Raw genomic sequence first — 24,166 nt, forward strand, 5'->3', positions numbered from 1 at the left:
TTCTACTACACAGACGAAACCAATACTTTATTTTCAGTTTTGTAGTGACCGCCAAAGCAAAGAAAATTGGAGAAACACTGGTGCAGAAAGGGAGCCACTGTCTGGGTCAAGGATTCTGACCAACTGCTCTATTTTTGCATCCGTGTTTTGCTCCAATTTACCTTGCTCTGGTTTTGATGATGGCCCACTGTGTCGCATAGTCCCTGCTGAGAAAGGGGGGTCGAAGGTTTTTGCAACCCGTGCTTGGTTCTCTCCCTGCTAGTGATTATGCTTTGGTATTTGTATTGGTACAGAGGGTGAAGAATATTCCTTCCACTGGCCGGAATTGAAGGAAGTCACAAGACCCATTGTTGCTTAGGAATGCATAGTTTTTACAAACTGACAGTGAACACTTTTCTGGTTGAACTCGATGGACAGATGTATTTTTTCAACCCAAATAACTAAGCAGCTATGTAACTAAGGTTGTTCACTAAAGGTATGTACACAAATGTGGTAACTGTTGGCGAACAGTTTTGGCTAAACAGCTAACCGTTTTAGCTGACAATCGTTGCGTGTACAGCGGCCACCAATCAATCCTAACCCATTTTACAGGACAACTGTATGGCAAAGTGAACCTGAGATAAAAGGAATGTTTCAACAATACCAGTTGCCTGGCACCCTGCTGATCTTCTGACTTCCATAGTGTTTGAGGCACAACCCTGGACCAAGCATGAGGCTAAACCAGTCAGAGCATCTGATCTGCATGCTTGTTCAGGGTCTATGGCTAAAAGTATTAGAGACACAAGGTCAAAGGGACAGCAAGACAACTGGCATTGTCAAAATGGTAGTCTCCATATCCCACTCCCCTCCAGTCCCTTTTTAAGCTGAACTAAAAGTCACAAAAATCAATTAATTGTGCTGTGCCAAAAATGTGTGAGGATCTTGAACCTTGAGAACTGGAGTTCAACTTACCTGCTTTACAGAATCACTCTAAACTGTTTAGGTATCTTGGCTGTTGCTTGGCAACCCAAGCTTCAGCTCCTCCACAGATTTTCTTTAGGATTGAGGTCTGGTGACTGGTCAGGCCATTCCAGGATCGTAATTTGTCTCCACTTTTTCCTTGGCAGTATGCTTGGGGTCATTGTCATGCTGGATGACCCATCTTCTAACTCTTGATAGCATATTGACCACAAAGTTTCTTACAGCAAATAGTGGGAGTAGGAGAGGCAGGGCTGTCATGGACTCCATGTAGCAGCTTTAAAGTCCAAGAACCCCCCGTGTGTGTAGCTATATATTAGACACCTCAGTCTTTATGGGCCATTGGTTCCTCTTATGGGATTTTTCTCTCTGTTATACTATTTTTACACTGTTACTTTATAAAAGCCTGGTGACATGAGGCAGGCTGTTTTTATTTCCCCTCACTTCTGGTGCAGATGGCTCTGTTACACTAAAGTAAAAAAAAAATAATTCTGAAAGACCTACATGGTTTACCCCTTGTTTTCATTTGTTCTTTCAGGATATGTAAATTTTGTTTATGCTAGTTAAAAATAAATCTGCGTTTCAGCAAAGCTGTGGACCAACAATAAAATGACAGTATAAGGCATTTGCAGCATTTTATAGCATGCAGAACGGAACTGTTATTGACTCTGATTCCAGACCGCCCGCTTAAGCTTTTCCTGTAGGGTTTTCATGTTGGAAAGGTCATAAGAAGTTTACATAAACCTCTTCGAATCATAGCTAGTAAGCTTAATTGTTAGCGGTACATTGTAACCTGATCACCGGTTTACATTTATTTAAACACTATGTCCAGGACCCTGACAATCCTAATTAAGCCGGCTTTAATTATAACCTGTTGTTGCACCACGCAGTGCTTACCTGAATGACACATCTTGACGTGACCTCGGTGCTACATCAGCACTTAATCCTTTAATTTTTATATTAGCTCAGGTTTTTTCACTAGATGGACAGATACCTTTTCTGTATTTTTCTTACCTCGTTTGTTTAGTGAGCTTTGAACCCAAAGGGTGGAATGTATATCTCTGGAATGAATGATTGCAATGACAAAGTAATATCTAATATAATATTTAGAAGCTGTATGAAACTGTCCCGAGGTGTCAAGAAAAGGCCTCCGCAGAGAATCTAGTATGTGTGTACAGTGGCTTCTGATGCCCCCATGGCCTGGCTTGCGATCAACCCGGCAGATAGACGTTGCTGAGCTCTGGACTAATGAATTGTTCTCCCCACTCGCCCCATCCACTGCGTGATACATCTCCTGCAAAGATTTGTTGGCCCTTGTGTTTAGTGCAGGTTGGAAACCCACTAGATGTCATGCTGGGAATACATCAATTTTTTTTTATTTATTTATTTTTGGGTGGATTTACTTTCCGATTGTTTTTCTAATCGATTTACATTCACGTCTATAAGAAAAGCGATTAAAAAAAAACCTCCGAAATCAGATCAGAGCTAGATTTTGGTAGATGGACTCTGCCACTTTTGTTTAAGGAGAGCCTTTTAAAAATAGAGGAAACATTGATATTCCTCCCTAAGGAGATGCCCTAGTCCAAAACCTGTAAATCTGTAAGAGGGTCGTGAGCATTCCACTCTGGAACAAATTTACATTTTAGATTTACAGTATGTGTACAAGTGTAGTGGAGATTTTAGAGTTTGTCAGTGGTCCTTTACCTCTTGAGCAGTATGGACGAGCTCAGCTCTTCCATTACCGCCGGAGGGGATAGCTTGGCCCAGGGATATTTTTGTTTCTTAAACTTTTTGTACATCATGTAGCTAGCTCTATGTGTTGTCCGATTGCCGCCTCTCTCCCCCAACCCCTGATCGGCGGCGTTATACGAACCCCCCACCGGAGCCCACGATGGCGCAGCCTCTTCCATCACCACCAGGCGTCGCTATGGCGAGGATCGGGACTGTGCATGACGTCCTGTCCGATCATTGCCATAGCGATGACCGAAGCTGAATGAAGAAGTTACGGCTCTCGCGGGATCCCGGAGTGGTAAATATAGCCGGGGGCGGGACACAGCTCCGGGGCAATCAGGGGACACATGTAGAAATGCCCCCTCCATTCGCAGCTTCTAGTTTCCGATATGTGTTACAGCGTGCAGGGGAGAGGGCTTGTGGTGATTGAGCTCGGAACGATAGTCTACAAATACAGCTATTAGTACACTATCGTTCTGAGATCAGTTACCTAACCACAAGCACACAAACGGCGCACCTCCCCCCTGCATGTTGTGTGCTGTAACACATATCTGGAACTATAAGAGGCAAGTGGAGGGGATCATTCCTAAGGACAGGCAGAGAGGAGAAAGAACTGCCACTTCCTCCCCGCCCATAATCGACGGCTGAGCAGAGCCGGGGACACGGGGCGCTGGAGGGGGAGGAAGTTGCTGTGGCATATGTCACAGCACCACAAATAAAACAGCATTAAAAGTATGCAATTTAAACCAGTTCAGGGGCACTTTAAATATGCAAAGATTTTTATACAATTTTATTGATAATTTATGGGGTTTTTTTTCATGAAGATGGAAATAAGTTATTCCCATGTTAGATTTGGAAAGTAAACTTTGTCTATACCTTGTCTGTGGTTTTTGTCAGTTAAATAGTCAACTGCTTTGTGTTTTGTAAGTCTTTTTTATACTTGGCTAATAAGCTTTTGAAAACAATTAGTGCATCTTTCAAACAAAGTAAACTTGATTTAATAATTACACTAATAATGGGCAGTAATGGAATACGAAGGGTTATCTGGAAGCTAATCCCTGAGTAATGGAATTGGTGTATCTCTGATTTTCCTCCTTGCCATTCCCAGTGTACAGAGGAACAAGACAAGCGGTTATGGGAAATAAGGGGGAGCCACTGGAGGCCAGTGAAGAAAACGAGACCTTATCTCAAGCAATTAATCAAGAAACTCGTATTGTGGGACAATTATTCAAAGCTAATTCTAAAATAGCTTTAGAGCCCCAGGTCCTGAGATACTTTTCCTGAATTTTGTCAAGGTCAGTGAGAGCAGCAGGGCAAGTCCTGCATGAAAATGAAGGCGTCACTTCAGCTACTTAATAGTTTTATATTGTGACCTTATTTACTGCAAAATGACATGAAGTGAATGTAAAAAAAATAATCTGACAAACCTTTACAGCAAACTGCAGTCATGATTTATGCCAGAGCACTCTGGTGTAGGAGATGCACATTAAATCTTGTTCAATACTTTATGGCCTGAGATGAACTTGCATTATTATTAGAATCTGCCACTGTTCATTTAAAGGGAGACTCCACTCTAAACTTAACACCAACGTTAATTAGTGTTTCACACATTGATACTCAATACAATGGATTATGTGGTATAACAAAAGAGGCGCCAAGTAGAGTAAAATTAGTTAAAATTGTTAAAAAGGGGGAAGTGGGTGGACTCACCTCCCTTCTGAAAAAATGGCTAGACTAGGCAGGTGACTTAGAGTTTAAAGTAACATTTATTATGAGCTCCAAAAGTGCAACGCGTTTCACGGGTAACAGTCCCGCTCCTTCAGGCAAACAATTTTTGGAGGGAGCAAAGTCGGGTCAAAAGTCAGATATAGCACCTATATCTGGCTTTTGCTATATCTGACTTTTGACCCGACTTTGCTCCCTCCAAAAATTGTTTGCCTGAAGAAGCGGGACTGTTACCTGTGAAATGCGTTGCACTTTTGGAGCTCATAATAAATGTTACTTTAAACTTTGTCACCTGCCCGTTGTCTAGCCATTTTTTCAGAAGGGAGGATTCCACCCACTTCCCCCTTTTTAACAATTTTAACTAATTTTACTCTACTTGGCGCCTCTTTTGTTATACCACATAATCCATTGTATTGAGTATCAGTGTGTGAAACCCTAATTAACGTTGGTGTTAAGCTTAGAGTGGAGTCTCCCTTTAAATGAACAGTGGCAGATTCTCAAAGCGCCAGAGCTGCAGCCACTGGGACGCGCTCTATAGCCAGTAGCAGTGTTAGGGAGACTTGCCTAAGGTATCCTACTGAACCAGGTGCTGGCTTACTGAACAGGCAGAGGTGAAATTTGAACCCAGGTCTCCTGTGTCAGAGGCAGAGCCCTTAACCAGTGAACTATCCTTCCACCACAGTGATGGGATGGGAAGTGATGGGAAAATTGATCAGAAATAATCGACCGATCTATCTGGTGGGAAATTGCATGGTGTGCATCGGTCATAATGCATCTTATTGTCACTTTTATCTTCTTTGGCAGTCCCCTATGGAGCAGTATGTAATTTGCTGATATAAAACCAATCCCTTTCTAAACGCTATTCACTTTTTTTGCATACTGACCAGAAAGATCTGCAGCACTGCCAGGCAGCTGGTATTGTTTAAAAGCAAATCAATATAGCAGCTTCCGTAGGTCTCGCATCTCTGGTACCTTCAGCCTACAGAACAGAGAGTTATTGAAACTATGCAGGTGTTAATGTGATTTCATGAACTATATTTTATCTGGTCCATTCTGACATTTTCATATGTGAGCTTTCAGATTTTTGCCTGGCAAATCTAAACGCAAACTGGGCCCTTGTGATTATTCCACTTTACATGTGCCCCATTTTTAAAGCAGTTTAGACTCCAAAACTGGTTTACTATACTTATATATTGATGTTTGCTAAAGTCCTAAGATGTTAAAGAAAAACTGAACTGAAAATTAAAAGTCTAAATAAACATACACAGTTCATACTTACCTCCTGTGTAGTCTACTTATCAATCTCTTTTTCTGCTCCTGGGTCCCATGTGTCCACTGTCATCAATGGAATTCTCCATCCTCCATTTTGAAAATGGCTATTACCCCCTAACCGCTTCCTGGTCAGCACACTGTTAAACTGTAATATCACCCACTTGAGCCATAGGGAAACATGGACATTACCTGGCACATCAGTTGTTTTCTCAGCTATAGCTGACAGCCACTAATATATAACTGACAGCAACTGATATATTTCCGTTCTGACAAAATGTTGTCAGAACTGGAAAGGGATCGTTTTTTAGAAGAAAATGGTGAGCTTCTGAGAGGCACTGATGGCAAGGTAACTATGTAATCATTTTATGTTACCTCGTGGATGTGTGTACGCACCCTAAGCTCTGTGCCAGCATTAGGCTTTAACACTCCAGCCAAATCCTACAAATAGCCCTACATATATATAAAGATGCATAAGGGCTCAGAAAGGCCATATATGCAGACTTGGGAGGACCATTCACCATTCCACATTGTAGCATCAATTCAGATTCAAGTTAAACCAAAATTTTGTTAAAATGTATTGACTTGCCTCTCTGCAGCAAGTGAAGTGTGGCATGTAGTACCAAGCTGTGCTCTCATCATTTGAACAAGTTTTCCCACCACTCCCAAATGCACTTTTAAGCATCTGACTTCCCAGAATCTATTGAAAGTTACCAGTCAGTGAAGCATTCTCTTCTCGAGCAGATTAGATAGTGATCGAATCTGCTCAAAAATTGATCATTTCCCTCAATGCACGAGTGATATCCTTAACTGTTTAGCCCTGTCCCAGGCACACCAGTCCGACCCCCCCCCCCCCCCCCCCCCTTCCTTCAGAATTTTTTTCCATTCACTTAATAGGCCATTTTCAATTTTGAGGCACAATGCCACAATTTATTTTTATCTTGTAACCCCGGGGAACGTGTGCACTATGTTGTCCTAAAAAAAATGATTCCTTCCAAACTTGTAAGTGGGATGTTATTACAATCACAGATGGCATAAATGCAATGATTTATGTGGCCAATTTATTGTATCTGACAGGCAGGGAAATAGGTGGAGGTGTCCTTTATCATAAAGTCTATCATAAATAACCAGGTGTTTTGAATGCTCATATGGTGTCAGCAGCCAGTTCCTGTAAAGCTACTGGTATGGTGTGTAGTCATAGAAACCTTCCTCTGTTATCTGGGCCTTCTGCCTTTATATGATATAACGGCATTACCATATATATTAGTTCATTCATAATGCTAGGTGTCATTCTTGGTGTGTTTGTGTACGCAGCATCTCCGCTTTCCTCTGGGTACATAGAAATATGAGTGTTGGCATGTGTATTCTATGGCAGTGCCAGGGATCTCTGTAAATTTGTATGCTGATTTTTCCCTGCACTATATTTGTGACAGGCATATTATTTATCTGATTCTGTTCTTAGCAAGAAGACAAAATAATAAAATGTAAATGTTCTGTGATGTATGCTTAAGTTGTTCTGTTTAAATACTGCTTATTGCCGTCTATCTGTTTGTCTTTAATGAGTCTTTATTATAACGGTGGTTAAAATGACATTGCGGTCTTCTTCTTAATCCGCTGTAACAGTGTTTACAACGCAACGAGCTAGTGTTCTTAAAGTGAAGGTGTAGGTTTATAGTTGTCTTTCCGTTTTTGTTTTATTATAGTTAGTATTTTTATATTTTTAAACAGAGCCTTATTAAATATCAAGAGGAAAATGTGGTTTTGTTTATTCCTATGTTCCTTGCAAAGTATAAATTCTATAAACCAATATAAAAATGTGTGTAAAACGTAATACATTATACAGATATGCTGCGTAAAGCTCTACACATTTTTTACTAAAAAAAAATGTCAGTATAGATTGCTATTAGTTATTTTATCAGAGCTACCTGTAGACATGAGAGGACATTGCATGCATTCACTTGGTCTGATTTACTTAAAGTGTACCTGTGATGGAGAATAAAAAGATTTTATACTCACCCGGGGCTTCTTCCAGCCCCATGAGCACCGATGCGCCCCTCAATATCCACCCAAGTGCCTCCGTTTGGCCTCAATCAGCCCGAGTAATCTGGCTCAGTCGTGCCTGTCAGCCCTTCAGCACATGTCGACTGGCACGTCTGAGCCTGATTACCAGGGCTGATTGCATCTAAACTGAGGCACTTGGAAGGACAACGAGGGACGCATCCGTGCTCAATGGGGCTGGAGAAAGCCCCGGGTTAGTAAAATCTTTTTATTCCTCCATCACAGGTACACTTTAACATCTCCAGCGAAACTATACTATTTTATGATGAGATGGGTCCCATTTATTTCTTTGAATTGCGATGTTGGCAATAAATCAAATGTTACTCCAAGCTGAGCAAAAATAGCTGTGTAAGACTTGCAAAGCCTGTGAAAGGTCAAAACGTCTGTCAGGTTTGTTATGGTCTGTGTCCTTTTGGCGAGAAGCTCCTTACGTCCTGTTTCCAATGACAAAACAGATTTTTACATAAATAAATATCCGACTGGTCCAACTCTTCTTCACATTTTCACATTGTTGAAGATTTTTTTTTAGTATTTGGAGAGATTCACTGCAAGAAACTGGAGATTCCAAAACCGGAACACAAATCTGATGGAGCATCTAACATTTGCTGCTCTGTCGAAAAAGACCTGAATTGCTACTTTAAAGGACAACTGAAGCAAGAGAGATATGGAGGCTGCCATATGTATTTCCTTTTAAGCGATACCAGTTGCCTGGCTATGCTGCTGATCCTCTGCCTCTAATACTTTCAACCATAGATAGACCCTGAACAAGCTGATGCAAATTAGAGGTTTCTGACAATATTGTCAGATCTGAGAAGATCAGCCACATGCTTGTTTCTGATGTAATTCAGATACTACTGCAGGCAAGTAGAACAGCAGGGCTTCTAGGCAACTGGTATTGTTTAAAAGAAAATGAATATGGCAGCCTCCATATTCTTCTCACTTCAGTTGTCCTTTAAGGTCTTAGGGAGGGCCAATTAGATGCTAATGTGTGTGCAAATTTTGTTAAATTGTTTAGGTTGTCAATCAAATTTTATTTACCTTAAAATTGGAACAGTCAAAATCACAAGCCACTATATTTGATTAGTCCACTTACAAGCTGCATACATTTGCACAACATTTTCAACAAATCAAATCTATTCACATCTCATTCACAGTTCCTACCTACCATCACTAGCTTTTTTTGATGTTCAGTTATTATTGTCGTCTTTTTCTATCATTTCTTTTTTTGTGGTATGTGGTTAAAAAATGTTCGGCTTTATTTTCTTATTGGAACATTTTCTATTGATGCTTGCTTTTCTTTTCAACTCAAGTAACACTTCTCATCTTAACTGTTACAGAGGAAGAAGAGGAGCAAGTGCCCACTGATGGCGGGACCTCAGCTGAAGCTATGCAAGTTCCTCTTGAAGAAGGAGAGATGGATGATGATGATGAAGCCATCAATGATGAAAACTACTTACATAAGAGACCTCTGGATAGTCCAGAAATGGAGGACATGCCTTTTGCAAAACGACAACGATTAGCGAACGCTAAAGGGGACATTGTAGATGGTGCTCCAGAACCACGAGAACCACTCACTTTAATTAATGCTCAGAAGGTTTCCTCTATTATTTCATCTAGTCACATACAGGACAATTCGGCACTGTCTCTTCCTTCTTTAGAAGCCCTAACATTGCCCCCTGTTTTAAAATCCCAAACACCCTCTTCCAAACCTTCAGAACCTAAAACGTTGACTTCAAAGTCTAAATCGAAAGGTTCACCAGGACAAAAATCTAAATCTCCTAAATCTACACCATTGTCTACCGTTCTGGGCAGCCCAATAAGGTCACCTAAAGCCAGTGCAAAAGAGAAAAAATCTCCTGGCCGTGCGAAAAGTCCTAAGAGTCCGAAGAGCCCAAAAGTTTCTGGGACAAATGTGCAGCCTACAATAAAGGCAGAAACACCAAATCGTACTCCTTTAGCTGCCTTAAGTGAAAAGATAGGTAGAGAAAGCACACAAATAAAGCAAAGTCAGGTGTCACAGGAGTCAGAAAAAGTAACTGTACAAAATCCATCTAAAAAGCCATCTGTGACTGACAATACCATTGAAGATTCAATTGATGCTGTAATTGCTCAGGCCTGTGCTGAACATGAACCTGACCCATTTGAGTTCTCATCCGGCTCAGAATCTGAGGGCAAAGGATTTACCAGTCCTAAGAGACTTACTATAGCAGAGCCATCTACTCCTAAAGTTTCCACTTCCAGCAGCAGCCTTGGTAAGACTTGCAGCACACCTATTCCTACAACGGGGGGAACGTCTAATTCTGATACATCATGGACAATGGATGACTCCATTAATGAGGTGATTCGAAAAGTCAACCAAGAGACGCCATCAAATATGCCCATCAATCAGCCATGTTTCTCCTCTCCTTCTGCCTCTCCTCCTACTCCAGAACCACTTGTCAAGCAGTATGAGGACAAAGTAAAACTGGCTTCTCCTACAGAAACAAAGAAAAAATCCAAGAAAGAATTGAAAGCCAAAACAAAGAAAAAAGACAAGGAAAAGCAAAAGGACAAGGACAGAAACAAAGATAAAAACAAAGATAAGAAGGAGAAGGAAAAAGATAAAGATATGAACAAGGATTTGAAACTTCAATGGAAGGACTCTGTTCGAGATGATGATTCAGATGCACAAAAGTTAAAGATCAAAGATACAAATGACTCTGATATTAAATCAAAACAGAAGGAAAATAGTGGAAAGAAAGAAAAGGAAAAGCATAAAGATAAAAAGAAAGATAAAGAAAAGGGCAAAAAGGATAAAGAAAAGAAAGAGAAGGGGAAGGACAAAAACAAAGAAGAAAAGCTTAAACCTTTACCATCTACTCCTGTTTTGTTGGCGCCAAAAGATATTTCGCTTCCTATGATAAGTACTCCCAATACTGTTAGGTTACCCACCTTACTCCCTTCTTTATCACCATTACTTCCTGAAAAGATAATTGAAGAACGAGAAAAACCTAAGGAGAAGGACAAGAAGAAGGATAAAAAGGAGAAGAAGAAAAAGAAGGATAAAGAGAAAGCGAAGGATAAAGAAAAGGAGAAAAAAGAAAAGGAAAAGAAAGAGAAAGACAAGGAGAAACATAAGCATGAAAAAGTAAAGTGGTTATTCAGTTACCCATATGCAATAACTTTTTCTTCTGAGTTTTTATTCTCTCCTAGGAGATAATTTTTCATCTTAACTTTAAAATAACTTTTCCGCACTTTTAATTAAGTATTAAAGTAGGTAAAAAAAATACACTCAACGTTATTTTAAGTATCTTGCTTGCTGGTGGTTTAAAGAGACTCTGTAACAAAATAAAGTTCCCCTGGGGGTTACTCATCTCGGGAAGGGGAAGCCTCAGGGTCCCAATGAGGCTTCCCCCATCCCTGTAGCTGCAGGCAATCCAGTGCTGGCTCCCCCGAAGCGTCCCGCAATCCTGGCTCGACAAGACTTGATAAATGTACCTTCCCTGGCTCCAGCGGGGGCGCTTGTTCGGCTCTCAGCACGGAGATAGGCGGAAATAGCGCAATCTCTGTCAGGTTCGCTCTACTACGCAGGCACAGGAGACTTGAGCCTGCGCAGTAGAGCGGACCGACAGCGATCAGCTATTTCCGCCCATCTCCGAGCGGAGAGCCGATACTGCGCCTGCGCTGGAGCCGGGAAGGTAAATATTTACATCCACGCTGTTCGGCGGGCCAGAGCGAGACCGACGAGGGAAGCCCCGATAGAATCTGGAGGCTTCCCCCACCCGAGGGGAGTACTCCCGAGGGGAACTTTTTTTAGTTACAGGTTTTCTTTAAAAAAACTTTTATATTGACAAAGTGTAAAAAATATCATCACCTGGGAGAAAACGCAGGAGAAAAAATTAATTGCATATGGTCCACTGTGTCATTTAACCAATGTTACAGTAGTAGGACAGTTCAGCCTTGTTGGGATTGCTCAGGTTTGCAGATTTTGTGTTTAAATTGTGTTTGGCAGCTCCAGAATGAGGCTTTTAAAAGGAACCCAAGATAAAATGCATGTAACATGCCATATTTATTTCCTATTAAACCTGGAGTTATGATTATTTCCAGATTTAGTGTCTAAAAGCCATGCAATTTTTTTAAAAGCTTCTAAACCCTAAAAACGAGAAAAAAAAACATAACACATAGAGATCTGCAGTAGCTCATGCATATAACTCTGGCATGGGATTACAGCTCTGCTGTGGGGAGAACAGTAGACCTCTCAGCACCTTCACTATGGGGAAATTTAGTTGTTATGAGCCAGGAAGTTCCAGCTTGACCAGTTACTATTTGCCTACCTTAGTGTCCTGGACAAGGAGTTTGAGTACCCCCACATACACAGAGTTGCTGCGACTGAACTGCTTTCTAAGTATCCCCCTCACCATATGCTGCATAGTTTTGGACACATATTTATAGAGTGCCCCCGGCATATGCAGCGTGGTTAGGTCACAAATTTAGCAATTACTGTGTCCCCGCCAGAGTGCTACGGCATGTAATTTTTAGCTGCGTTCCAGCCCGAGCACTCTGGCTGGGACACAGCTACAATTACATACCACTCTGGTGGGGGCGGTGACACAGTCCTTTCTAAATTTGTGACCTAATAAGTAGTAAATAGTGACTGCACACTCCAAAGTAACTTCCAGCCGACGTGCCCGGCCAATGATCCAGCAGCACCCAGGATCGATCAGCAATAGAATAAAGAAGAAGCCGGCACCGTATATTAATAATCTTCTGCTCTTTTATTGCATCAAAAATAATCCAGCAGATTAAGCAACGTTTCGAAGCTGCACGCCTCTTTATCAAGCTTGCTGGAAGTCAACTACACATGACACTAACACATGAGTATTTATACACCACATGGTTCACAACAGCCAATAAAATTCAAATATGTATACACCAATCCTAATGGTCCTAAACTGTTGGACCTTATGGGAAACTTAGTTGCTGTTGCTGGGATTGGACATAGTATGGTGGAACCTCCCACCTGTCAGGCCCCTTTCGGCAGGTAGCTGCATCCCCCTGGGTCCGCCTAACATCACAGAGACCTCATCTCCCCGCCCAAGGCGGACCTGATGGAAGTCCTGTGTGATGACACCCAGCGAGCGCTATGTGTCTCGGCGGATACTGTGGAGACGCGAGCGGCAGAATGCCGCTGACGTCACCAGATTGCTACTAGGAGGACACAGCCGCCGGCCAATCAGGGCTATCCTACGTAGATACGCCGTAAAACGTCGCACCGTAATATACAAAATGATGCAGCCTACCAGGCGCATCTTCATCACATGGCTAATTTACATATATAAACAATGCAGCTATTCTTATACTGACGCTATATTTGTTGTAGCACTGCCAGACCATATGGGAAAGGGTAGGTAAGGGAAAAAAGGGGGGGGGGGGTCAAATAAAATATATATAAAGTGTAAAGAGTAAAGGGGAAAAAATTACAACCTAGCAAATAAAAAAATGATAAAGAATTAATAAAAAATTAAAAATAAAGAAAAATGCCACGAAAAAAAGAGAAAAAGGCAACAACATAGGGCTGGGGGAAAAACAAAATCCGTGCATCCCAATTAAGGAGACAATATCTCCAGAAGTGCATCTCACTAACAATATACTATGAATTCACAGATTATATATTGGGAGAGGCTAGGTACAATGGAGCAGTGGGCAAAAACTACAAAAAAGGTAATAAATCAAATTCTCTATTTAATCCTCTAGGCTCCATTGTATCCAGCCTCTTGATCCAATATGCTTCCCTCCAGAGCAATTTTTTTAGGCGATCTCCCCCCTTTTCAATGGTGCTATTTTTTCTAACATGATGGCCCGCTTGAACAAAATGATATGCTACAGCTTGATCTGTTAGTCTTTCCCTGATTGCGTGTTTATTTGATGACAAACGTTTTTTTAGTTTCTGGGTAGTTTGCCCAATATATATTAAGCCAAAAGGGCATTTTAAGGCATAGACAACGTAGTCTGAGTCACAGGTATGCCAACCCCTAATTGCAATTTTAGACCCCTAATCTACTTCGTGTGTCTACTTCTAAAGGATACACCACATTGTTGAGGATAGAGAGACACGGGAGTTGAGACTTGATGAGATGCAGCATAGGTTTGTAAGTAGGGGATATCCAGTGGAAACTTTGCAGAGAGCACGAAGTAGAGCTAATGCACAACATGGGGGACAGAGGAACAGACAACAGATAAGTGACCGTATTCCATTTGTCACTATATATAACACACATAGTCAAGACATTTCTAAGATTATTAAACGACACTGGCACTTGTTAGCTGATAGCTTCCCAGAAATTGAACATTTTAGGAACCCCCCACTAATTTCTTATAAAAGATCGCCTACACTCAGGGATCGATTAGTGCATGCTGACATGAATGTGAATAATGATACAATTTACACCCAGAGAAGAGGGACATATCCCTGTCTCAATTGTGTTCACTGTGGCTCTGTTATTAAGGGCCCAGAGTTACTACACCCCATCAGGGGACTAAGATTTCAATTAGGGGTTGGCATACCTGTGACTCAGACTATGTTGTCTATGCCTTAAAATGCCCTTGTGGCTTATTATATATTGGGCAAACTACCCAGAAACTAAAAAAAGTTTGTCATCACATAAACGCAATCAGGGAAAGACTAACAGATCAAGCTGTAGCATATCATTTTGTTCAAGCGGGCCATCATGTTAGTCAGCTAAGATTTATGGTTGTTGAAAAAAATAGCACCATTGAAAAGAGGGGGGAGATCGCCTAAAACAATTGCTCTGGAGGGAAGCATATTGGATCAAGAGGCTGGATACAATGGAGCCTAGAGGATTAAATAGAGAATTTGATTTATTACCTTTTTTATGTAGTTTTTGGCCCCTGCTCCATTGTACCTAGCCTCTCCCAATATATAATCTGTGAATTCATAGTATATTGTTAGTGAGATGCACTTCTGGAGACATTAGTCTCTTTAATTGGGATGCACTGATTCTGTTTTTCCCCCAGCCCTATGTTGTTGCCTTTTTCTCTTTTTTCCCTCTTTTCGTGGCATTTTTCTTTATTTTTAATTTTTTTTTTTTATTAATTCTTTATCATTTTTTATTATTTATTTGTTATGTTGTAATTTTTTTCCCCTTTACTCTTTACACTGTATATATATTTTATTTTATTTTATTTGATTCCCCCAACCTTTTTCCCTTACCTACCCTTTCCCATATGGTCTGGCAGTGCTACAACAAATATTGCGTCCAGTATAAGAATAGCTGCATTGTTTATATATGTAAATTAGCCATGTGATGAAGATGCGCCTGGTAGGCTGCATCATTTTGTATATTACGGTGCGACGTTTTACGGCGTATCTACGAAGGCTAGCCCTGATTGGCCGGCGGCTGTGTCCTCCTAGTAGCCATCTGGTGATGTCGGCGGCGTTCTGCCGCTCGCGTCTCCACAGTATCCGCCGAGACACACACTGCTCACTGGGTGTCATCACACAGGACTTCCATCAGGTCCGCCTTGGGCGAGGAGATGAGGTCTCTGTTATGTTAGGCGGACCCAGGGGGATGCAGCTACCTGCCGAAAGGGGCCTGACAGGTGGGAGGTTCCACCATACTATGTCCAATCCCAGCAACAGCAAGTAAGTTTCCCATCAGGTCCGACAGTTTAGGACCATTAGGATTGGTGTATACATATTTGAATTTTATTGGCTGTTGTGAACCATGTGGTGTATAAATACTCATGTGTTAGTGTCATATGTGTAGTTGACTTCCAGCAAGCTTGATAAAGAGGCGTGCAGCTTCGAAACGTTGCTTAATCTGCTGGATTATTTTTGATGCAATAAAAGAGCAGAAGTTTATTAATAGACGGTGTCGGCTTCTTCTTTATTCTAAATGTGTGACCTAACCACGCTGCATATGACGGGGGCACTCAGGCTGGGACACAGCTAACAATTACATGCTGCTCTGCTCTGACAGGGGGACAGTCACCAGTAAATATGTATCCAAACCATGCTGCAAATGTTGGGGTACGGTCAGGTGGAACACAGCTGAAGACGCTGGCAGCAATGGGGTACCAGTGTGGCTGTGTATCTGGGAAAGATTATATGTGAGTGAGGGAGTGTGCAACTACTGGCGACCTCTACAGGTATTTAAAGTTTGCCTTTTCATTCTGTATTTCTTAAGACCCCTGTAACTAGTCTAACCTAGGAGCAGCGATTTCTAGCTTACAATCACTGAGATTCCCACCTATACACTAACCTCTGCATTTCCTACTATCGGCTTATACTCGAGTCAATCAGTTTTTCTGGCTATTTTATGTTAAAGTTAGGAGTCGGCTTGTACTCTAGTATACACGCTATGTCCTTTTTAACCTTTTAATCAGATTTCTAGGAAGATATGTGTCCTAGGTATACTTTTCAGCAAATGGGTATACTGTTCAGCAAATAGAATGTGAGACTTGTATTTTTATTTATTTTTTAAATTTAAAAGGAGAAACAAAGTGGGAAAAGCAATAACAGATTAAATTGACAGGACTGCCCACTAGCCATCACTAAAGAAGATAAACTGTAAATCTGCCCTGCTTGAAGAATTCTTATATTGAATTAAATTGTAAAGTGAATAGCTGATAAGTGTTTCATAATTCCGCCTTTCTCTTGCAAGTCAGGCTTTTAAACTGGTTACCCCTATAAACTGCAGGCATATTTGCTTAGCTATTTTTTTTGCTCTGCTGGGGTTTTGGGAGCAATAGGGGCTTAAAGCTTTATCAGTTGGTGCCCTGAGGTATGCATCCAGGCAGCTAAATCCATAAAGATTAGTAAAGACTGCAGAACACGGCACTGTAGGATTTCTACCAGTATTAGGTGAGGGGAGGGTGGCTTATTCACATAACTAGATAAATCCACTTGCTGTGTATTATGAAGTACCGCAGTTAAGAAAAGGGTTGTTGTATTGCCGTGTTTTGTCTTCATGCTGATTTGATAACTTAAATGACAAAAACACTAAAAACCTCACTACTGCAGGTTCCCAAGTGACAGTTTGTCAGCCTAAACAAACATACTGTCATTAAGTTACATTTGCTATGTTAACTAAAATAGATAGGTCATATAATCTTACACCCCCCCCCCCCCCTTTCCCCGTTTTAAAAGAACAGGAAGAGGTTTGTGATTTCATGGGGGACACCATCTTTTTGGTTGAAAAGAGGTGACAGGTAGCATGAAACACAGTTCCAACTGTCCTGTGTCCTGATCACCCCTCCCAGCTGCGCACTCTAGGCAACGAGAACAACCACAGAAATCCCATCATGGTTTGCACCGTATCAGGGGAAAAATGCCCGGGCAGATTTCTTTGATGCTGCAGAGCTTAGCTTCTGCGCAGCTAAAATTGAGGCTTGGGTAAGAAAAACAAAGTTCTGGTGCTGTGAAACTGGTAAAGAAACACCAAGCCTTTTTAGTGCTGCTGAGTAGATTTTTAGTCTGGAAGTTCACTTTAAAGCATGTCTTCATAAATCCGCCCACTTATAATCAATGCCGGTTACCTGTTTGTCATGTTTAGTTTATGTTTTGGCTGTATTTGTTGAGTCACGTACTTGCAACAAGCAAGCAGCCAGTAGAGGCAGACCAGAGCCAAAGCATCTGTTCGGCATGTTCATTCTGCCATAGCTAAAAGTATTAGAGGTAGCGCATCAGCACAGAAGTCAGACATCTGGCACTGTTTAATAAAAAGGTGAAAATGGCAGCTTCCGCATGCCTCTCACTTCAAGTACCCTTTAAAGTAAACTGAGCACTTAGAATAGAAAATATGGCAAACAAGCCTTGCCCTAAGGGGGGGTTCATAAATTGTGTGTGGGGGAGGGGGGGTCGGAGGTCGGCAAGCGTTTCATTACTTACAGTCTGAATGCAGTCTGTCGTCTTGTCTGTCCCATCTGCAGCTGCCGTAGTTTTAAGTGCCAGTGCTGATACTGTGCGGCCAAGGCTGCCGCAATGCATGGCGGGAGATGTTGTCTATTAACGTATCTACATCTCCTGATCTGGTGCTGTAATGTTGACTACATGTCCTGGCATGCATTCTGGCAGTTGGGGCTCCATGATATCACCGCAGACATGCTGCTATGGCTGTGGCAGAGAAGATGGTGAACTGCATGGGGGGGGGGGAGATAGGAAACAACCCTCTGAAGTTAATTACAATTGCCATTTCTACTTATCGTGACTTTAATTTACTCTTTCTTGCCATTCAGTGTGTCCAAATCAAGAAAGAAGGCTAGAATTGAGATACCTGGCCACAAGCGTAGTGTGTAACAGTTGTTTTCTAGGCAGCCAGTTTCTTCTGGCCTTGGCAAAGTTATCCTAATTTAATCAAGATGCTAATCTGCCATGTACAGTAGAAAGCTTGTAGAGGTCCCAGAAGTAGACATTCAATAGGAGTATTGACAAGTAAATGTTATGCCAATACCATTCTCCAGCATGTTATTAAAGTCAGATGTTTGACCTATACAAAAATGTGCATGTAAATGGTAAAGGGTTTGAACTGCTCAGGCCATCTTACAAAAGTGGCATGTGCCAGAAGAGCTAAACAGAGCATGCTTCACCTGCTGTGGCTTGTTTTGATGTAATAGAAGCAAAACAGCTTATTAAGAAAATCTTAAAAAATGTTTCTACTCAGTTGGGAAGTCTATTCATTTCATTCTTCAGATCAGTTTATGTTTATATACAATGTTATAGGTGCCCACACATCTAGCGGTTTTGGCGGCCCATCAACCAGTAGACAGATTTCTCTCTGAATCTAATCGGAGAGAGATCTGTTGGCCTGCCATAAACCGCAGGCCAATTCCAGAGAGATTTCAGCATGAAATCTTTCGGCAATCGGCCTCATGACGTTGTCACTCCACCCCTGGCTGCTGTACCACCCTGCATGAATACATTACCTCTCTGCTGCCCACTGGTCTTCTATTCCGGGTTTGTGCTCCATGTGGTTGCAGGCTCCCAAGAGGAGTCCGGCAAAGGAGAGGTATTAGAGACACCGAAGGGGAAAAAAATTATGATATAATGATTTGTATGTGTAGTACAGCTAAGAAAAAAACATTAGCAGCAGAAATAGGAGTCTAATATTGTTTCCAGCAAAGGAAGAGCTAAGAGACTCCAGTTTTTATCTATGCAAATTACCCATTCAAATTTAGAGATCTTGTTGGGAGAGACTGTTCTTTGACAGTTTGTACCTCCTCCAGATCTGTACATTTAAATGAGACCTTACTGTCTAGATATAGCCAAATAGTTTCTTTATTCAAAATGACAATAGGTAAAATACTGGTATAAATTAAAATAAAAAATGTGTTCTCCCCATTGGTTAACATTGGCCTCAGGTTGAAGTGTCAGTGAAGACACTGCCCACATATACCTTGTATGTCCTCCCCATGTACTGTATGTGCTGGGTTCCTCAAGGCATTTTAAAATCTTTGTACAACCCCCTAAAAAAAAAAATATAGAATGGACCCTATGCTGTTGTGAGCATATTAGCATTAGACTATGAGCTCCTCAGTGGGACTGTTAGTAAATGGGTAGTTTGATACTCAGGAGTGCGGTGCAGAAAATGTTCAAGCTTTATATAAATTCAGAATAATGGATATGATTACTTTTGGTAATGTGTGTAATTGTTTTATTTCAGCAGGCCAAAATAGAGATCCCGATCCCTGCTCCGTCTCCTGTTATTCCTCGGCTTACATTAAGGGTTGGAGCTGGCCAGGACACCATGTAAGTACATTTTTTTTGCACAAGAATGGTTTTTATTTTTTTTAGTCAACAGCAGCTGTGTTATTTAAAATATACTACCAATGGTAGTAGGAAATTGTATGAAATATATTGTATTTTCACATTTTGCTAGAGAACACAGTTTAACCACCCTGGCGTTTTGATTATTTGTGGCACTTGGCCGCGGGTGGGTTTTTTTTAACCTATTTTTTTTTTATCCTGTAGCTAGCCTAGTGCTAGCTACATGATTCCCTCCTCCCTGTGGCATCCCTCCCGCCCCTCCGATCACCGCCGGCGATCATACCCAACAGGTGATTAGGCTGCGCTGGGTGGGCCCTCTTTTGCGGCGGGGAGCGGCGGTGATCGAACGGAACACGCAGCTAGCAAAGTGCTAGCTGCGTGTTTAAAAAAAAAAAAATTATAAAAACAAGACCCACCAGGGATGAGCAATCCACCACGGCGGTCATGGACAAGCTGAGCTCGTCCAAACCGCTCAAGTGGTTAAAGGCATATTAAAAACTCTTTCTCTTGGTAACGTTTGTCGGGAATTGCTCATTCTTAGGTTGCAAAATCACTGTCAGGGATGGTTCATACTGGGCGCTTTGGCAGCGTTTTGCTGATCGCCAGGGATCTCCGTGCTTCCAAATCCTTCCGAGAAGTCCACAAAGTGCCTGTGAGGGACAGCAGGGAAACAAGGCAAGTCTGAATAGTTGAGCATATAACTTTTTCCCTCAGGCCTCATTCACACCCATGCGCTATTTGCCTGTGATTCCTGCTTTGCTGATTGCTGACAATTGCTTATGCACAAATTATCCTATGGGATTACTCACACTGCAGTGACTGCGGCACGTTTGTGATTTCCGACGATCACAAACATGCTACATGCAGCATTTTCCTGGCGATTGTGTAGTGTTTCTCATTCACTGGAATGAGAATTGCAAAACGCGATAGCCAAAAAAAAAATCACCGCCATGCAAAATTGTTTTGCATTGCCAAGTGTGAACGGGGCCTTACAGCTCACATCAGGCTTGCTTTAACCTGCTGAGCGGTCTGGACGAGCTCAGCTCGTCCAACACCGCCAGAGGCTGCCGCTCAGGCCCTGCTGGGCCGATTTCCACCAAATAAAAAGCAGCACACGCAGCCGGCACTTTGCCAGCCGCGTGTGCTGCCTGATCGCCGCTGCAGCGCGGCGATCCGCCGCGTGCAGCGGCGAAAGAGGGTCCCCCCAGCCGCCCGAGCCCAGCGTAGCCGGAACAAACAGTTCCGGCCAGCGCTAAGGGCTGGATCGGAGGCGGCTGACGTCAGGACGTCGGCTGACGTCCATGACGTCACTCTGCTCGTCGCCATGGCGACGAGGGAAGCGAAACACGGAGGGCCGCTCATTGCGGCCTTCCGTGTTATTTCTTGCCGCCGGAGGCGATCGGAAGATCGCCTCCGGAGCGCCCTCTAGTGGGCTTTCATGCAGCCAACTTTCAGTTGGCTGCATGAAATAGTTTTTTTTTTATTTAAAAAAAACCCTCCCGCAGCCACCCTGGCGATTTAATCAGAACGCCAGGGTGGTTAAATACGCCTAAGAAAGGTAAGAAGGATCTTTGTGTGATTTTAATATAATAATTTTCAGACACTATTGTTGTTGTTGTTGTGTTTTTTTTTTTGTTTTTTTTTTTTGTTTTTTTTTTATTCTTCCAGGGTAGGGCATGTACACATTGCTGCGTTTGCGCTGTGTTTTTAAAATCACATGTGTTTTTAAAATAGCTAGGTCTTTGGAAAAATAATGAAAATCATGATGACCTGTACACGCTGGTGTGATGCATTTTAAGAAAAAAATGCAATCGCAATGACTGCTGCGCTTTTTAAGCGTTTTGTTAGAAAAACGCAATGCATGCGATTTTCATTGCATTTTTTAGGTAAACAATCAGGAAACCAGGACAAGATAGTCTCAGCAAAATCTCAAGTAGAAAATTGATTAAAAACCACAATTGCATTGCACTGCGCTTGTGCTTGCAATTTTCAGTCTGTACGGGCCCCAGGGTGGACTCTTATTTCACTGTTTGAATTCTCCCTAGCGCAAACCATACTCTATGCATTTTTTTTTCTTTATCTAATGTGGTGTGATGAAACATTGAATCAACAAAAAACAACTAAAATTTAATTCTGCTGAAATCTGATGGGAAATGGCACAAGGTAGTAAAACAATGGCTACTTCCCGATCTAATCAAGGAACAATTGTTCACTTGCTAGATCAGGCTGCTATTGCGTAGTGTATGGCAATTTTAAGTGTGATTATGTCATGTGAGTGTATTTAAAAAGGTGCTACGTACTGTATATAAACGTATATTATAAAAAAAAAAATTCTCTGTTCTTTACTTCAGTTTGGTATTTTGTAGGCTCCAGCCATCTGATTCCTCTGTAAACTCTTCCATTTACAATAGCAGCATTTGCTGACAAATACCAATTCCATGGCTGCTAAATTAGTATTTCAGGGAAATGTATTGGATTCAATTCTAATGCAATTAGACCTCATTTGGTTCTCTAAATAAATAAAAGGTCAGTCTGCAAATTAAGCTTATCTCCCGCCACAGCTTCCATAAATTGTGTTTTAATGTTTTTAACAGATCTTATCCATAATTTGTTAGGTGGTGCTAGTTCATTTGGACTTAAAATATTTAAGACTGCATCTTAATTTATTGCTTGAACAGTGCATTACAGCATTTTCTGTGCACGGTTATCAAGTCGCTGATCACTAATTGATTTAATGCCAGTGGGTGCTTAAGATATGGCATCTACTGGACAAAGGTGTACTCCATGTAGGAATTAGGTTTCACACATAATGCAAATTAGTGGCCACAAAACAAGACTGCAGGTTTTTCTGTGTTGCCTGTTGCTTTGTTCAAGAGGGTTACACTGCACTGCATCTAACAACTCTGCCTTTGACACACCTTGTACTCAAAGAACAGATTTACTAAAGCCTGGTATACATTTTCAATTATGATCAGCCAAACACTGACCAGTTTTACCACCTCCATGTAGTATGAGGATCAACAGATTGTGAATATTATAAGGAGATTGTGTAGGTAAACGCTCATACTACATAGAGATGGTAAAATTGGTAAGTGATTGGACAATCATAATGGAAAGGTTGTACCAGACTTTAGTCTAAAACTTTTCTGGACCTGGTTGAACTTCATCTCAATTAGTAGCCGATACTCCATTTCCCTAAAGAAACCTTTACCTGTTGTGTAATAGATAACCAGGGACATATGTGTGGCTAATTTTGAGGTAAAACCCCTCCCACAGTGTGTTGTTTTAGCCATGGCTAGTTCCCTGACTAGTAATCTTGTTGCATTGTGGGAGATAACGTTCTGCCTAGCAAGCAGTACCATCCTGTGTGCAGTAAAAAAAAACAAAAAACAGCCTATCACAATGTTAGTGGGTGTGTTTATAGATGAGAGCACTTTGTGCTGTCTGCTTTTTTTTCTTTTCCATGCCTGCCAGCACTAAACATGCTGACCTGCAGGCTCAGGGAGGATCAGGCTACATCAACAAATTACACAGCAAGTATCAATCATTTATACATCAAAGGTCAGCGCAGGTTTAGAAAGTCATTATATGTAGGGAATGGTAAATTCTTCACCACAATATATCAAATGCTCAGAGGTAGATATCCGCCAAACATCAAAACTAGAAAAGGCTTACCAGCTCCCAACAACCCACATTATAAGGTTGTAAAATGGCTCAGGTCACAGATAACGTCCAGGGAACATCAGACGTCGTGAAGATCCAGTGGACATCCGTATGGAGGTAAAGTTTCAGGAATTTATATAGGAAAACAAAAACGGCAATATCTAAGCGTAACCCGTTTATTTAGATAAAATTTCTTTAAAAGGCAGTAGATATAAAAACGATAACTCACATACGGGGCCCATAAACAGGGAACCCCGGAAGATTAGCGCGCATGTAATGGTCAATCGTAGATCAATAGACAATGGAGCCGCCTGTTACCTTCCCGACCGGTTTCGCAGTCTTGCGTCATCAGGGGAGAACAGGCGGCAGGCACCAAATTTATAGCTTTTAGTCTGGGAAAAGAGGGTGGGGTGAAAAAACTTCCTCAGAAGGGCATCACTAATCAAAGTAGGAAAGAGTCACCCAAATGTGTAAATAAAGTGAAAAACAGAACAATATGTAAATAGCATATTAATAGCAAAGAATGGTGTAAAAAAATATAATGATATCAGTAGTAAAAACAAGATTACAAACAAAAAACACCTAGACTTTTGAAGATCAATAGGCAGCTTGATTACTCTAGTCTGCACAGGGAGCAGAGCAAGGGAAACAAAAAAAAAAAAGGGAGAGAATATTGGAACATACACTTCCTCTCTACACACAATAAGGAAGTGTCTATTGGGACATACAGGCACCCCTGCATATCCGCAGAAGAGGCATATAGAACACACACAAAAAGTTTCATTTCCACACAGTGGTAAAATAGTGCAATGGTCAAGGGCTCAGACTACGACACAGGAGACCCAGGTTCGACTCCTGGCTCCTCCAGCCCAAAAAAACCACACCCATCAAGCAAGGGACTCTCGAAGACAAGGGGAGAGTCACATGGGGCACAAAAAAAGCCCCCAATTTTAAGGGGGGGGGGGAATAAATAAATAAAGTAAAAGCGCTATGTGCTAA

General features: G+C 41.6%; 1 protein-coding gene across 2 annotated transcripts in view; it reads left to right on the forward strand.

Annotated features, from left to right (window-relative positions):
- Positions 1–24,166, forward strand: part of TAF3 (TATA-box binding protein associated factor 3) — a 159,186-nt gene that overhangs the window by 116,371 nt on the left and 18,649 nt on the right. Inside the window, exons 3-4 of one of the 2 annotated variants that reach the window (XM_068276060.1) lie at positions 9,078–10,867; positions 19,404–19,486. In XM_068276060.1, coding sequence (XP_068132161.1) covers positions 9,078–10,867; positions 19,404–19,486 — 1,873 coding nt within the window. Of the gene's footprint in view, positions 1–9,077; positions 10,868–19,400; positions 19,487–24,166 lie in introns of both variants that reach the window. The other variant, XM_068276059.1, reaches the window with a different exon arrangement.

The sequence above is a fragment of the Hyperolius riggenbachi genome, chromosome 3 (genome assembly GCF_040937935.1).
Source record: "Hyperolius riggenbachi isolate aHypRig1 chromosome 3, aHypRig1.pri, whole genome shotgun sequence".
NCBI lineage: Eukaryota > Metazoa > Chordata > Amphibia > Anura > Hyperoliidae > Hyperolius > Hyperolius riggenbachi.